Source organism: Haemaphysalis longicornis, unplaced genomic scaffold, assembly GCF_048455015.1.
Source record: "Haemaphysalis longicornis isolate Haplotype H1 unplaced genomic scaffold, Haemaphysalis longicornis Haplotype H1 scaffold_10, whole genome shotgun sequence".
Taxonomy (NCBI): Eukaryota; Metazoa; Arthropoda; class Arachnida; order Ixodida; family Ixodidae; genus Haemaphysalis; species Haemaphysalis longicornis.
In genome coordinates this window covers 56,046,818-56,064,678 of record NW_027526204.1, presented here as the reverse complement: position 1 = coordinate 56,064,678, position 17,861 = coordinate 56,046,818, and the positions used below count along the sequence as shown (strand labels likewise).

The following is a 17,861-nucleotide window of genomic DNA, read 5'->3' as shown; positions in this document are numbered from 1 at the left end:
AAAACCTTGGCTGCCATTCATGGGTTTGAGCCTACCATTGCAATGAGCTCCTATCGCACTATAAGTGTGATCACTGGTTTGGAACTGCACAGTTATCAGGGCCTGAAGCTAAGCGGACATTGTTGCTCACAGGAAGTAATCTCATGGCTTTGGCCAGTGTTAGAATAGTCATCATATTCACTAATCTCCCAAAAAAGGTTCATGCATTTTGCAGCTACCCAGGAAGATTTCCCATACAATCCCAGTTGTAGTCCCACACAAGGAGTCCGGGGAGTCGGTTGTACTTGTGTTACCGTTTGGTTCCCGGCGCCACTTAGGCAGATTATGACTTCCACATCCTCGGTGGACGCTCATCTCGGTAACCGTCTGTGGCAGGACAAGCCGCCAGACTCATTTCTCCCCACAATGCGACAACCCGGCACGATGGCCGGCTGCACCGCTAGAGGAACAAGGGTCAGGGTAAAGGCAGCTTTACAAGCGTGAAATATTTTCCTTTTAAGGGTCCGCAATCGACCAGGAGTGCCTCTACCCATTAAACAAACCGGTGGGTGCCCGGCGGCACGTATATTCGAACCAGGTACCTCCCGCTTGCGGGTTAGTGCCGTACCTCTAAGGCATCGCTGCGGTTTAAAGTTTTGGCCCCTTTACCGGGGCAATAATTAACAATGGCCATTATCTCCACCCACACTTACGATATGCGCACTTATTACTTAATAACCGGCGCCTTGTCCCCGCTCTTTCTTCTTGAACGTCATTCAAGTTCCTGTGTATTTACTCCGGGAACATTGTTTAGCGAGTTCATGCTTTCAAGTGGGTCTGCGATTCAGTTCTGGGAGCGTTAGAAACAACACCAAATGTTAAAGATACGGTAAGTGCACATTCGAGGATGTACGTTACGCTGAAATATTTTTCGACTTTAGGGTTAGTTATCGTTTTTAGGCAATTTTTTCTTCGCTTCTAAACGCTGTTTTGAATTGTTATTTTTTGTATTCTTGCAATATTGTAAATAAACTCGAGTAACCTTATATGTCAGGCTTTATAAGCCAATGTAAGCAACGCTGGGTTTACTATTGCTGAACCTTTCTTTGGTTTATTCGTAATATTCCTCACGTGATTTGGAGGGTTGCGCCAAGCTTTGGCCCACAACTGCCATTGAACCTGAAAGCTCGCGCTGGGTAAGTACGCAGTTTAAAATCAGGTACTTTTTGGAGATATTGAAGCGTACACATCCATCTCCAACAGCCGCAAATCCAGAAGGTGGGAACGCACAGTATATTTTCTATGCAATACTATGTTGTCTTATCTGCATTTCATCTTGCAGTATGCAAGCCGTCTTTCTTGTAATACAATGCGACAGGCTTCCTGGAATAAGGCCTAATTGTTTCTCAAGGTGTGTACTTCTATCACTAAATTTTCCCAGCAAGGGTAGTGCTATTTGTTCTCTTGCTGGAAAGTTCAACTCGCTGGAGTTTGGGGAAAGAATTCTTTATGTATATGTGTAAGCTTACAAAGTGATGGGAAGTTTAAGAATGTCTTCCGGCAGCACACCACCAAACTGGGGCATCTATCTCGGGCATCTTGGGCATCGCTTCTATATATTGGCCAAATCATAAGGGCTGGTCGCAATTATTAAAAGGAAATAACCCGCCGTATAGGCATGGGGTGGGCTGCTTTTCATAGGAATGTTATATCCTGAATAGTAACCTCCCTCCGTCACTCAGAGAGCTGGTATACATTCAATGCTTTCTTCCAGTGCCGGTGTAAGGGACGAAACTGTGCATCTCAATCAGATATTTCAAAGAAAAGTTTGATTGGCTCAACGGGCTATGGAAAGAAGAATACTCGGGGTCACGCTTAGGGATAAGATAACGGCCGCTTGGATTAGTGAACAGATTCGTGTAGCAGAAATTCCAGAACATATTAGGCAAGCAAATGGGCATAGGAATGTCACCTGATGTTCACAAGAGACAACAGGTGTACCATCCGTCAGACCGAGTGGCTGCCAATTAACCATCAACGTGATAGGCGTCGGCAAAGCATCCGATGGAGGTACGAGCTTCTAAACTTTGGGGCCAAAGGGTGAACTGAACTAACACTTGACACACGTGGCTGGAGATCTTTGTTTGGTAGCGGACACAACCAGGCGGATGACGATGAGAAAGAATATCATCGCAACGCTGCTAGTTAATACATCGTCATCTTAAAATCGCAATAGAGTAAATTTGTTCAACTCAGTTATATGAGGCACTCAAATGAGTTAGAAATACTGTTATAGTACTTAACAAGAATTAGGCTTCAAAAGCACGAGCGGTTTTCGACGTTCTACGAGCAGTGGAATCGCAGTATTCATTAAAAACAATATTTTGACTTGCCTTTCTATCTCCCACCACAATCTCGCCTTGGCATTGACGTTGGCTCTGATAATGCGGTAGTAAGTCAACACAGCTGGCTGTTTCGATCAATAGCATATGTTTAACCGGCGTATCACTTGCGTTACTGAGCAAATCGTGAGAACCAACGGTGAAGTATGTGAAAACGAAAGGTCGAAGGCTGAGGTAGCATTAAAGCACCTTGGAAACAGCTGTGTGGCCTGGCGCTAGGTTTTGAAGCCACCCATAACGGAATATGGCATGTTTTGGCAGCTTCAAGCGGTACATTCCGGTAATTATTCAAAATATGTAACCGCTGACTGACCAGTGGTCTCTACAAGTCAGTGTGATAACCTGGACCGACTTCTGTCATAAACGCGGCACGTATGTCTCCACGAAGTCTGCGAACTTTAATTTACCGGAATCATAGACTCTCAGATGCTATTCGCCATTTCAAGTGATTTGAACCTTGAACAGTGATATTTCTTTCCATTATTCCCTCCCTTCCTCCGTGTCTCTCTCCTTCCCGACCCGGGCATTCATGCTACTTCTGACAATAAAGGTATTCCTTCTCCTTCCATCTTCGTTTGAGGCAGTTTTTTGTCGCCATCATCATCCCCATCGGTATTGCCAACGAAGTGTGCGGCAGGACGAATGCACCTCTTATTGACTTAGAATTGCTCCTGTCCTATGGCGGCCAAATCAACATTTTACCCCCCAAGTTTATTAGCTTATTCCTCCATCGAGATTAAGGCGTCTCCGCCATATCAGTTTCGTGTCTCGATGGCCATTGGGCCATCCTGGTGGTTCACCTGTTGTCCTTCTATTTCACTACATGAACAGCCCGAGCCTTTTTTTAATTTAAAAAGAATATATATTCCACCGAGTTTATTTCTTGATCCAGGGCATTATTTACTATTTCATGGCGTTTCTCCCATTTTAATTCGTTGCGTTGCCCGTGGAGTCGACCTAAGCTCTGTTTCCACATGTTTTGTGAGGCACCATATTTCTGTCCCTAACGTCATTACTGGCAGTACGCATGGGTTACGACTGAGTTAGCTTACTTTGCTTAAAGTGAGAGCATTTGCAGGGTGCCCCACCCATACCTGTTCTGCTACATTTTTTTCTTCTGGTTAGGATTAGCGTTGGGAAGGCTCCCACACTAATTATAGTATCCTACTTGTAGCATTTTGTTAAAATTATATAAACATAAAACCTACCTTTATATTCACGTAAGGTATTGGTGTTCCTATTGTCTTGAAGTCATGACAAGTGTCTCTAGTGTACGTTACAGCAAGGCAAGTTTCCGTTAAGCCGTATCTTATAATGGGATCAAGACAAGACAAAAATTAGGTTGGCAGAATTTTTCTTGAACTGCTGCGAACCACCAAGTGCAGCATTGTATGCCCGATTAACTCCTTCCTGAAGACCACGGAAGAGGCGAAGTGCTCTTGCTATAGCTACTTTTTGATTGACCGCGGTAATGAGGCGAATATTCTAACGAAAAACAAGCAGGGTTGACTGTTTCGAGGTAAATGTTCGTTGATGGGTTTCATTGCTGGTATCTGCTTTATTGTCGAAGAACAACATTCAAAGTACGCAAAATCAAAAGCCATCGCCAGCCCAACAAACACGTGTCACCTTCTCTGGCCAGTCCATAAAATCATATCGGTATCAGCGAAGTGTGCAGCCATAATTTTCTCTGCACAGCTTTGCAACAAGATGCACCCTTCGACATTTGTTATAACGTGATGGTGACTTTGTAGGAAAGAACTGAACAGTTACATATTCCGGAGTACCGAAATTTTTAAATATGAGTTTTTCAAGAAGTTACAATTTTTAAAAGATGTTCGCGTGCCTGTACACGATGCAGGGTAATTCGGGTAGTCACCCTGTTTCATCGCTTTCGTAAAGCATGTTGTGCTGTCTTTCCGAGATTGTGTTCGCCTTCAGAGCGAGAGCCGAACAAGTTTGAAGTTTGAAAGTAGTTTGAATAACCAAGCTCTTCCGGTTTTATCAGTTCGATCTGTTCAATGTTTCACATTTTTCTTCAGCAACATTTGTAGCAGAAGGTGCACAGTGCAGAGGGGCAGACATGAAGTAATTGTTGATATCCCGGAGCCGAAGCCTTGAAGTCTAGAACTGATCTTCTGCTATGAGCTTATCGCCCGGAAGGAAATTCTGATTTGTCATTTTAATAGGGTTGAGCACATGCAGGAAGGTTATATGCGAGTGAGAGCAGCTACTATGCTTGTATACAATATTATAGGCTTCAGTAGATGTAAAGAGTGAATCTGCCACGCGATACCACATGAGAAATGTGCAGTGAAGGAATGGCTAATAGCATATTGCTTTAAATGAGTAGTCTTATTAACTCATTTTTGAACTTCCCCAATAGTTTGGCTTAATTGAGAGCGATATCCGTCTTCATAGATGTGCCTATAGTTTCCATATAATGCATTTTTGAAACCACAAAAAGTGGGCCCGTGTAATTTTTTGGAAAGGTTCCCTACATAAGAGGCTATCAGTGGAAATGGTAAGCAGATAACTTCCTCGTAAGCAAATTTTACTCAATTTACGCCATCTTCGTGAGGAATGCTTTTGTAAATGGATTAATCATGTGGCGCCAAAAAGGCTTTAAGGATATATGCATACAGTAATTATTTGAGAAAGAGAGATTGGGCTTCGTCGTTAGGGAGACAGCCTTAGGTTTCTCAGTAAAGTGGAATAGCAAGCACAGCAGCTGTCACCGTAGGAGACAACACGAATGGTAACAGCATGGTCGCCGGTGTAAAGAGAAAATGAGTAGGGTTTCTGCCCGATTTGAACTTGGGTTGCCAGAGAAGCAGCGATGTGCTTTAACCACAGCTCTAACCCGGCACGCACTGCCAGAAAAGGGACTGAATAAGCCTGATACCGGCCCTTGGTCAGGGAATTGTGCTTTCACGTGTGTAGAAAAAGGGCACGCAGGGTGGAGCTTTTACTGTGGGGAAGCAGGAGCGTTAACTGCCGAAAGGCTGCCTGACCGACAAAAAATAAAAAAAAAGAGACACGAACACGTTTATCTGACAGAAGCATTCATTATCGCTGGGCTTTACCCTTCAAACAAAGTCAGCAGACTTGAGCACCAAAAGAAGCCTTTGTAGGAGGGGGAGGGCATGGTATGTTTTTTATCAGTCGGGCCACATAACCGCCTACGTAATCAATGCGGGGAAAATTACTGAGTCCCCTGAGTGGCCGGGGTTATTCTGGTTGTCCATTATTGGCAGAGGGATGTATGGGCCTCCTGTTAGACGTGTAGTTAAAGCGACCGCACACAATTTCATTTTTTCTCCCTAATAAATAAATCAATTGTTATTTTATCATAAGGAAAAAACGTTTGGATGATAGGTCCAGTACAAGTTTACAGGAGACATTCCTGTCCAGATGTATTTTGGCTGTGTTCAGTTAATCTGATCCGTTCATGACTACAGTGCCTTTTTACTGGCCTACTATTTAGCCCTTAGGGTGTGTAGACGCTTCATTACCTCTTTTACACCAAGGAAAATGTTTCTGCCACAGGGGAACATTTTGGTGTACGACGCGAGACAGTGTCAATTCAGTTTATTAATTTTATTTTACCAGTATTTGTTACTGGGTGGGTGAGATAAAAGCTGTAATATCAGCTGACGACGCCCAGCAACGAGGCCCCACACTGCAGTGACACTCACTATCTGCTCAGAAATGTTGTTTCCCGTGTTTTCTTTGTGATTATCATGCTATTGCCATGAACACGCTTCTGTTGCGATCTGCAGATATCGAGACCAACCGAGGGCCTGATAGCGTCGCTGAAACTTCCACGCAAACGAAAACCATTGAAACTTCTGTCCTCCTGGAAGCGATACAATGCATTCAGCAAGGACAACTGCAGCTACGAACAGACTTGTGGGAATGGAAAAAGGGCATTGAATTTAAGCTGAAAAACAGAGGAAAGGCTGTAGTGCCTTGAACAGGAAAAAGCCAATTCCTGAGGCCAATTCTTACGGTGTCTAACATATTCTCAGGGCAACGCCCCCACTCTAAAACAATACTTAGGGTTGCCAAAGCGGCGGCGGATGAAGCCGAGAACCGATTGCGCAGGAACAACCTTTTATTCTTCGGGATTCCAGATAGCCAGTCAGAGACATGGGCTGAATCGGAGAACGCCGTCGTTGGCCACAAAACCGCCTACGTAATCAATGCGGGGAAAATTACTGAGTCCCCTGAGTGGCCGGGGTTATTTAAACAGTCTTTAAACATAACGATTGACAAATGTCAACTGGAAAGGACGCACAGAATCGGTAGTTTGCAGCCGCATAAAAATCTACACTTGTTGCAAAGTTCGACCGCTTTAAATATAAAAATTTAATCTGAGCATCCTGTACTAAACCAAAGGATACATACTTTGCTGTTCGCGAAGTCTTCGCGGCTTGAGTTCGGCATGCACGATGGAAACTTCCTGAGTGTGCAAGACAGCAAGATGGTAAATTTCAGCTACGTTTTCAGAAGCTACTCCAATGTGGGCGTACGTACGTCTATGATGTAGAAAGTGACATGGTGGTTCAGGCAAAAAGATAGCTATATGATCGTGCAAACGTATCTGATACCACCGTGCGTGCGTGAAGTACCTCGGGTCGAGATGGCCGAAACCATCAAATGAAATTAAAGGTTTTAGTTGTAAACTGCCGGAGCATTAAAAATAAGAACGATTCAGTGGCTGCTATATTCGCTACAGTTTAGCAGATATTGTAATCGGCACCGAGTCTTGGCTTGACGATACCTTAAGGTATTCTGAAGTTTTTCCATCTTCATTTGATGTTCACTGTTGCGACCGTAATGCGCATGGTGGTGGCGTTTTCCGTCTAGTGGATAAAAGTTTGCACAAGACCCCTCTGGCTCGTGCCAACAGTTGCGGATCTGTTTGGTGCAATGTTTCACTCGCTGATGGCGAACATATCGCATCTGTTTCCTTCTTTGTTCCGCATTTGTTTCCTTCATTGTTTCATATCGCATTTGTTTCCATAGCCCTAGCTGCACTTCTTTAATGTCGTTTAACATGTTATCCCGAAAATTCACATATGAACAACGAAGTTTCTTCTTGGCGGCGACTTTAATAAGCCTAAGATCACTTGGGTAGATATCCTCCCCCGTACTATCCTCTAATTCGGAACTTTCCTTGGAAGTCATGAATCTGATGGCTATTAACGGAATATACCAATATGTGGACTGCCGGAAACGTCGATATAGAGTTCGCTTCAACGCTTGATCTCTTCATTTCGAATTCAGACGATTCAGTGCAATTGCACTGAATCGTCCGAAGGCACAGGACATATGCATTAATGCATATGTCCTGTGCCTGGTACAAGTGACCATGATGCGGTGTTAGCAATAGTCGCATGTGTGCGTCCGTTATCTGTTATCGGACATCGCGCGTAAAGTGTTCATGTACGAAAGAGTTCATTTACGACCTAATGATACGGGCCCTGGAAGAGTACCTTCAGGTGTTTGTCGAATTCAGTTTAACACATAACATAGATCAGGTTTCGAAATGTTTGAAGGACAAGGTATTGAACTACACGGATTCTTCAGTCCCATTCAAAACGATTACTAATACACCCCAAAAACAAATCCCTGGTTCACCAGGAGAGTTACAGCTCTACTAAGTAAAAAAAAGCGTGACCTTTTTTTGCAGGTATAGAGCGGACACGAATGAAGAGTTGTTTTGCACTCTTGTTGACAAAGGACAACAAGAATAATGTAGCAAAACATGCGTTTTTTTTTCATCGTTGGGTAACAAGCTCAAACAAAGCCCTAAAAATATGCGGAACATTGTGAAACCGAACGGCAAAGGGGAAGGTTCTATACCGCTAATATCATGTCCCTAGGTGGCATCTCTGGTAATACTCAAAAAGCTAATCATTTAAATGACAAGTTTAGATCGGTATTTTCCGCCCCTATCACTGACGTATATGCTTTGCCCCATCCCAACTATACTGAATAATGCCTGAAATCTCAGTGTCGTTTGAAGGAGTGTGTAAACGTTTGTTTAAGCTAAGGTAAAACTCAGCCACTAGACCAGATCATATCCCGTGCTTCGTTCTCAAAACATGTGGTTCCGTGATTTCTAGCAACATTGTTGTTTTGTTTAGATTGTCTCTTGAATCCAGTGAACTTCTTTGGGGTTGGAAAACTCCGAATATCATTCCAGTTCATAACGCGGGTCTCCTAAACATGCACGAAATTATAGACCCACATCCCTTACTAGTGGGTATTGGAAAATATTAGAGCATGTGTTATATTCAACCATTTTTCGCCACTTAGAGGAGAACAATTTTTTCAAGCATGCCCAGCATGGCTTTCGTGTGGGTTTTGGTTCAATTCTCCCTTTTTTTTCTTCGCTTATCTTTTCTTCGCTTAAAGCTGTCAACAAGTTCACTGCATTTTATCAGACTTTAAAAAAAGCCTTTGACGCTGTCCCTTATTCTCTATTACTCCTTGTTATGACCTACATTCGCCTTCCTGATTCCGTACCCGGCTGGGTGCGAAATTATCTGTCGGGTCACTCACAAAACGCGGTTATCAAAGGCTCTGAATCAGATCTCACGGCTGTCACTGTGGGGGTCCCACAAGGATCTGTTTTAGAACCACTTTCATTTTCCACCTACATCAATGACATCACCGTGAATATTACATCCAAAATAAGGTTATACGCTAATGATTGCCCGGTTTATAGGGACATAGAGAAGGACGTCGATGTTTCCTCCCTATATTGTGATCTTGACCGAAAGCTTGCATGAGGGCATAAGTGGCACATGTTCCTTAATCCCAAAAAATGTAGTAATACATTTTTAAATATATTACTTAGGCAGCGTTCCAATTGAGAAAAACTAGGTCACACAAGATATTTTGGTGTTCTTTATCAGAACTTTTATAGAATAAACATGTTGAGTATGTAACCTTGAAAGCTGGACGTGTTCTTACTTCATTAAATCAAATTTCTTAACTTCATTAAATCAAAGGAGTCGAACAAATATTGTACTTTTCTAACAAACGTTCGATTTTAGAGTACACTGAAGTAGTATGGGCGGCATGCAATAAGATTCTTATAAATGAACTGGAGGCAATTCAAAATTGTGCTGCACGATTTGCACTAACTCTTACAGTTATGAAATCAGTGTTACCGACCTCAAACATTTACTCGCATGGGACCCCCTACAACAGCGACGAACCTTTTATATGTGTTGTTTTTTGAAGCATATTGTGTGTGAGGACGTGGAAATAGATCGATATCAGTACCTTCATCCACTCACGTATATATCTAAACGAAGGGACAACACTAAAAAAATAGCCGAATGTTCTTGCCATACATCTACATTCCAAGCGTCATTTTTCCTAGATCTCCTAGATCTCTAAAGAGTAGAACGCCCTACCCGACATTACTTTTGCTGCTCCCACGGAATTGTTTTCCGCCGCACTCTTGCAGCACTTCCGCACGAGCACAACATTAGTTGAATTGTTTTTCTTGTTTTTTGTTGCTGCTTTATGCTGTTATCTACGTTCACCTGCTCTGCCCGCTATAATATCTGTATGCGAAGCCATGAGAGCACTTCAGTATGGTGACATTACCTGAAACGTGCTTTATCCCTCTTTTGTGTTTTTTAGTGTCTTACTGTCGTCTGTTGTTTCCGCTGTTTTAGGTGCGGAGTACCTTGGGACAGCACAATGTCTGTCCGCGTCCATCCGTGTGCACACCACCATCAAGCAAAAATCAAGCGATCTTCCGTTTGATTCGTGAGTGGCAGTTTCATTTAGGAAATAATCAAGGTGCAACTCACGGCTCAAATCGAATGACGGTCGGGGCAAAAATCTGATGTCTCTTGGGGAGCAACTTGGATGTCATTAGGAGTCCCCGTACTCCGCAACATCTCCATCATCCATGGAGTGAAGATGCTGCCATTTTGTTTTCTTTGCATTTTCTTTTCTTGTTATTATGCCGTGCCTGTGATTCTTTGTGTTTATTTTTCAATATAACACCGTCTCAAACAATGCCTTGTGGTGAATATAGGTATGTTAATGCATAAAAATGAGTAATATAAATACCCAAGGATTCATCTCTTCTTCTAGATATTGTAAACTGTATTGTGAATAGAAGTTTCACTTAGGCCTTTGATTTTCAAGACCTTGGAAATGTTTGCTGACCCGTAACGACCGAAAAAGCTCTGTACGCTGTTGCACATAAGAAATGTATTGACAGGGTCTGTCACAGGCCATAAATTTAGGCGTTTGAAACCTACTGACATGGATTAGTACCAACATTTCCTTAGATCATAGGCCGACATTGACAAACTGCAGTTACGTACATCCAATGTTCGCGATTGAAAATATTGTTACAAAATTCACTATCGCACTAAAACATGGTAACTAATACGCTGCGCAATCTACCGCCGGCAATCTTTCTTTGGGTACGTGCACCTTGCTCGGGCTGAGGAGTTAGGCAGCGGATAGCCTGGGCTACGGAGCAGCAGAAAAGGTATTTCGGCTGCAGACTCTCTCGAGCTCAGCCTTTTCTTTCGTATCTCAGGTGCTGTCACTCGGCTGTGTTATTTACGAATAGATTCTGCATTTTGTAACCAGTGTAAGAGCCCATCAACTTTGTGATTTATAATGGCGTTTCAAGTGCCAATGCTACACGGGAGGTTAGGAGCGTCATAGTGCGTGGCTCTTGATTAATTCTTAACACCTGCTGATCTTTAACGCCTGCCGAATCTACAACATATGGGCGTTTTTGCTGTTCGCTTCCATCAGAAAAGCGGCCGCCACGGCCGGGAATCGAACCGATGCTCATCAACTCCAACGTAACATTACTTTGGTGGGGGTGCTGGGTAACGCGACAGACAGCCGTCGTATCTGTGCAATCTCCCAGTCTCATAGGTCACCGAATAGCCATACTCTTGCAGGCACAAGACCCATCGTCCGAGTCGTCTTTGGGATCTTCCAAGGTGGAAAGCCAGCACAGGGCATGATGATCTGTTACTCTGGAATTCGGCTTTCTGTACAAATATGAAGGTACTTGATAGCGGCCCATACAAGATCAAGGAATTTGGCGTCTGTGATAGCACAGTAACGCTCGGAGGAGGGCAAGAGACGGCTGGTACAGGCTATCACTCGGTCGTGGGCGTCTTGCTTCTGGCCCAGTACAGCACCTTTCTCTCGACACCGCTGTCTGTGTGGCCTTCAATCGCCGCTTTATTATCAAAGTTGCAAATTTCTGGCTGCACTAGGCAGTCCATGGGATTAGAAAAAGTGGAAGCTTGCGCGGGGCCCTACCAAAACAAGGCATTGTAGTTAAAAAGACCTGACGGCACCCAACAAAACACAAGAGAATTCATCGAAGCGGTGAGAATGGCCTTCCTAAGAAAATATGCGCGAGCGCAGCCTCGTTGGCGCTACGCAAACAAGAGATTGGCTTCCAACGGGGGAAAGCTTCCACATTATTCCATGGCTTTTGGGCCGCTTTTTGAATGGCCGCTTTCCTTGTGTGCATAGTCACGGTGTTTTCTTTGTCCTTTGTTAGGCGAAATGTCCCATTTATTCTGTTGTTTTTGCGCATGCCTGGATAAAACTAAGTCACAAGAGACCTACAAGTCATTTGTAGGTCTCTTCTTTTCATAATCGTCGCTGTTCACCACGCAAAAAATCACATATTCCTTGTCATTGTTGTCAGGCGCCGGACCTCTGGTCGATGGCTCTTGAAGGTTGTATTGCTGAGTGCACGAGTTACATATCGTATCGCTCCAGCAAACGACCGCAGCGCCATTTGGTTAATGCTGAAATATGTGTGCTTAGTAATACTGAACAACGTATTCCCTCGTCTTTGCATGTGACTTAGCGAATGCATGTAAGAAAAACAGTTCGGTAATCAGTCGACCGCGTTCCGACTCGAAAGCATTATATTTGTAGTGGAGAAATTCCACTGGCTTTTCCTATCCGTCTCTCATCCTTTTCTCATCCTTTCTCATCTGAGGGTCTGAACAAGCGGCGCATTAAGCATTCAACTGGTTCCTAGGATCATTTTTCTCCTTCCGCCCAAAACGAGTATGCCTTCACTAATTTCTTGCGCTTCAGGAAACGGATGGCACCGCACCTGTATAAAGCGCGCTAGGATACCTTCTTTATTGTAATTTTCCGAGTTGCAGTTGTTATCTTTTGTTGTAAATATATGGTGATACGTTGTCTGCCTCCTCTCGAGCAAGGCGCGTGACGTCTCAACGGAACGTCACTTGTTTCTCTCTTGCTTGACTTTCCCCGCCGTTTCTTTATCACAATACACGGTTGCTTTTCTTTTCGCTATACTAAAACGCGCTGTTCGCTGTTTGCGCACGAATAAACAGTTCAGTCTCAGTGCCGGGGTCCAAACGCGCCCACCAAGGTACGCGCTGTGTGTGGGCTGATTAGGAAATATATTCCTCTTACTATAAACTGTCACAAAATCACGTCATATTCTCAACACTTCTGGGATAACGAGAACCAGAAGTTTTCGTATTGCGTTTGAATAATGATAATTGAATGCACATGTTGACGTCGAGACAATATTCTCAGGCTCATAATAAAAAATTGCCTAATAAACACAATTTTAACCACAAAAATATAATACGTTAAAATGTTACTACGCATAAAGGTTACAATATCTGGTGCGATATTCCTATAACAAAATTCGTAGAATGATAACGCCTAAACAAAGCGAGCAAGAAGCAAGAAATCACTTTTAATATTATTGATTATGAAGTTTTGATGCGCCTACGCTACACTGATGACAAGGAGCGCCGTATTTCATGGCTCCGTATTAATTTTGACCGTATGGGGATTGCTAACGTGCGCCAAAAATGTCGAACAAGCGGGCGGTTTCGCTTTTCGGCACAATCAGAAAACCGGCCGCCGTGGGCGGAAATCGAACCCGCGTCCTAGGGCTCAGCTGCATTATATACCACAACTGCTTCACAAGTTCGCGTTTTCTCAATGTGTCAGCATTCTCGGTGCTTATGATGAAATCCGCGCACGGGCCATTCCGTCTCTGCATTTCAAAGGTACGCATAGTCTTGTAAAGCCGGCTCGTTCTGAATTCTGAGATTAGGTGTCCGTATTTTACTGGGTCTCTATAAAGAGGACAAAAATGACTCAGGATGTTTTAAACCAAAAGCCCGCTTGGGATGGGCTCAAAGTAAAATTCTCACCGTGAATGATTTTGCAGCCGTTGAAGAGCTGAGCGAACGCTCGCATTGCCTGCTGAGGGATCGAGCTTCCTGCAATCAGCACGTATCGCACGCTGCTTATGTCAATGACAGGCGGCAAGCCACGCTGGACGATTTGGAGGGCGTGCGTTGGGTAGATAAACATATTGTCCACCTGGAACGATCAAGCACCGCACTGTTCAATCGAAAATATTACACGCCTTGTGGGTTGATACGAGCTTCATATATAGTTCAGTTATAGCTTTGCAAAGCAGTTGAAACATTTTTAGCCATGCACGGCGCTAAGTGATGGGTTAGATAAAAATTTAAAATAATCCATTGGTAAAAAATCTACGGCTAAAAAGCAGTGGCCGCGGTATTTATCTAAAGGTTTATGACGAAGTTATCAAAGTGTTCTCGAGCTCCGTGGCGTGGCAAAATTTCTCTCCCCTTGCGTGCCCCTTTATGCAAATATAATGAAGATACAGAGGCCTTTCGCTTGGGTGTATTATATGTAAGTGAAATGATTTCAATGCGACTTTGCAAAACCGCCATCAATGGAAAGGCTTTGTCGTCGGCCCGACGTTGACGCCTTCGCTTTGCGTCGCGGGCCCGATCTTCAGCCGTGTCGGTGGAACGACGATGGCAGGTGGACTTTGGCGCTGTTTGCGGTGCCGCTCTTCGTACGCGGCGTTAACTCTCCACTTCCGCCGTCAAGCCTGGCTCCTGCTCACTCCTCGCATCTTACGCTAGTCAACACCACTCTTGAAAAGAACCAGACTTTCTTTCGACCTTGTGTTCATGAGCGCCTGTGCAAACCCTAATGCTGCAGATGCTCGCGTTTGCACGACTTTGGTTCGAAAGCATGAGCTAGAAATGAAGTTTCTACGCAATTTGAAGCCGTAAAGAGCGCGTTTATTCTTGTGCACGGTGCTCTAAAAGAAACGTCCTGCCTTCGGGTGACTTTACTTGGGAGAGGGGCCTATTTTTGCAGTAGCGGCTGTCGAAGCAGTGCACTTTGGATCCTGGAATGCAGCCCACTGCACAGCTTCACAGTAGTGTCGTTATCTAACCTCGCGCATATGGTTTCCCACTGTGTCAAGGCGATTCTCCATCGCAATTAACTAACGTGCGATAAAAACGCTGATGCCGAAAATGTGTTGGTACGGGGCAGTTTAAAGTGCAGTCAACATGCCTGTGGAGGAGAGCTTGATTCGCAGGGTCCCGTAGAGTTTACTTATAGTGTCATCGTTGAAACCTTCCAACGCAAATATTAATCTGACTTGGCAAAATCATGAAAGAATGCCATTTACACACACGCAAATCGCAGAGAAGCATACGATCGTAGCTCGGTCTTCGCTACTGAGGGCGGAAACTTCTCACCTGGTACTTTTCGATCAGATGGAGAACAGAGTTGAGGTCTCCGGGCGAGGGAAGAACCAGTTCCACTTGTTGCGCAAGCATCATGAAGAGGAGCCAAAAAGGGGCAGCGTGCATAACGGGCAAGTAGAGCAGGAACACTCGCGAATCCCGCACGCTCCTGTTCTTGTACCTGCGGGGAGCAGCCAGAGCGTCCGGGAACAACGAAGCATTCGCAATGAAATTAAAGGAATTTGTGCCCATTATACCTACCCAACACGGTGGTTTGGCCATAACTATAACACACGAACATACATTGTTATACACACGCAGTATATTATGGAAAGCTTCCGAGTTATTAGAATTATAGGCTACCGGAACCTCGGAAATTTGGAACCTTGGTTGTGAGTGTCGTATTTATTTCTGAGAACAACGTTTTCTTCATCCCTGATCTGTCATTGCAATGCCGGCTCCTTACAGAATGTCAAAAGAATGGTTTCTGTTGTCTTCCTTGCTGCAGTTTTTTTGTCATGCCCTCATTGCTGGTGGTTCTGTTACACCTATTATTGTAGAAAAGTGGTAGAAAAGCACACGCAGCAGTGTGTTGGACACAATCTTTATAGAATATTTTTTTCTGCACTGCGCCTCGCTGCAGGGGTTGTTTCCCGCGGTTGGTGACGCATCCCGCACTTCAGCATTTATTTAAATAGTGCGCAGCCAAACCCTAGGGGTGAAAAACAAGCACTCTGTGCCTCCTAATGGAATCTCGTGGGCATGGCGCCAAAATATCAGTGTTACATACCGTAAAAGTACTAGAAACGCACAGATGGGCATTGGTGATCGGCTTCTAGGATGGAAGATATCACACCACTTTGCGGGATAATTTTTTATAGGTGCAGCCCAGCTGTCTGCCATTTTTTTATTTTCGCTTACCCAAAATTACAATACAGTCAAAAATCACAGCCCTCGGTTTCTTCACTATGTGTGAGCAAGGAGTACATGGTTTCCAAAGCAAATATTGTTACCAGTGGGCACTTAATTAGGGGAAAAAAATTGGGTCCAATTCATGCTGCAAAGGTGCTTGGAAAGCAAAGAAGCTGCAACCCAAAACACAACAATTTCCCAACCGCAACACCCACAACACTTTCCCATGAGATGTCACTTGAATGCACATATGTGGCTTTACAAAGAATGATACCAGAGATACCGCCCAGCGCTCAATTTTCGATTGGGAGCAAAATCAAGGTTTGTCTGTCCTCGAAAACCGTGGGACTGCTGATCGCTTCCGACTCTTCCTGATGACGTCGTACCACGGGCCCAATGAGGGCAGCAAAACATTCCGCGCTCCGGAAGCCTTAAGCCCGCGGCTGTCTGTCCTGCGAAGCTACTTTCGCGTTTCTCGACGTCATCGTTCGGCGGAACCATGACAACTGCTCCGATACAGCGCCGACAAGTCGGAGAAGGCGGAGACCGGGGAACCCACCTGCCCGTTGCTGCGTTGACGTGTGTTATTAGGGCTATTGATACGAACTCTGCCACATCTTTAACTGTTGGTTAACAAGGCGGCAGCTAATTGCAACATCTACCGCGAACTTATGCCCAGAGTGAGTATAAGCGAGATAAGCCTGATAAAAGAGAAACAGTCCCATTAAAGAGTTTTTCACAACGGCCAGTTTTAAAAAAGAATGCTAACACCGAAAAAGAACTCGGCCATCCAGCAACGCGGCGAATTTCAAGATTTCGGCATACAATCTCTGTGCGTCACCCAATATATCTATGCGTCTGTAGTTTTGGTGGTTGTTCAGAAATTTTGGCAGTGATACGGTTTCTTTATCAAGAACCGATCACGCAGATGAGCCCCGTGAAGCTTTTACTACAAAACAGTTCGCCCAAGCTATGTCGTTTAACTCATAAAAAAATCATGCCATATCCACTAAGTGAATGATGTTGAGCGGGGCGAAGCTAAAATGCTTATCAGTGAAACAGTGAGACATTGTTATAGATCTTCTTGACGGCGCGCACCATCTGAATGAGTGAAGGACGTAACGGGCGTTCGTAGCCATGCTCGCGTCTCGGTTTGTAGTGCAGTGGGAATTGTGCCACGTACCTCCCGTCGCGCCAAGATAGTCGTGGCATCGAAACCAGGCGCCGCAGCGTCAAAACCACCACTCCTCGATCGCAAAGCTTGAGACTTCCCACCGCTCCGTTGACAAGCCCGTCGACGACGTCGATGTTTGTGGGGATTATGTAGGGCTTGTTTGGGACGATGAGAATCTCCATGGGTAAGTTGGCGATTTCGGTGTGTGACATTTTAGCCACCTTGGGCGTCGCCTTCTGCAGAGCGTCTTGCATCGCGCACCCCCGGTACGTGTTTTGAGCTCGCAGGCGACGAACGACAACCTCTTCTTCTTCCTCTCCTCCTTGTTGTGTAGCAACAAACGCGTTGAACGTTTTGACCTCTTCGGCCAATCTTTGGTCGGCCAATCCCTAGGGGGATCCTGCCACAATTATCATTAATGTGCCGTGTACAGCAGCAACGAGGGACGGGACACGGCCCGAGCAAGAGGAGCTTCGCCCCTAAAAGCTATCTAATGATCGCTATCCCCCCACGCAGGTCAAGTTCATCATGAAAGGAATGGACCCTAGAATTGCAGTTGTATTTGGAAACAGCTTTGCAGCAAAATTATCTTGGTTGAATTTGTCTGATGGGCGCCGATTGTTGCTGTAGAAGAAAAGTGTCACTGTTCTTCGATGAACGGAATGGCGCTTCACAGTGCAAAAGCCCGACCCCACACGTTTATAAGCTCGAGACGAAGTGAAAACCCTGAAGCTGCCGTTCACTCTGCGATGCTCACTGACTTCACAACTTCTGGCGTCCACGCCGATA

At 44.7% G+C, this 17,861-nt stretch overlaps 1 protein-coding gene across 2 annotated transcripts in view; it reads right to left on the bottom strand.

Annotated features, from left to right (window-relative positions):
- LOC144158570 (uncharacterized) overlaps positions 1-17,861 on the bottom strand; it is a 76,248-nt gene that overhangs the window by 19,230 nt on the left and 39,157 nt on the right. For both annotated transcript variants that reach the window (XM_077689530.1, XM_077689531.1), the window contains exons 6-8: positions 14,999-15,167; positions 13,619-13,790; positions 3,590-3,690 (exon numbers count right to left, since the gene is read on the bottom strand). In XM_077689530.1, coding sequence (XP_077545656.1) covers positions 3,590-3,690; positions 13,619-13,790; positions 14,999-15,167 — 442 coding nt within the window. The remainder of the gene's footprint in view (positions 1-3,589; positions 3,691-13,618; positions 13,791-14,998; positions 15,168-17,861) is intronic.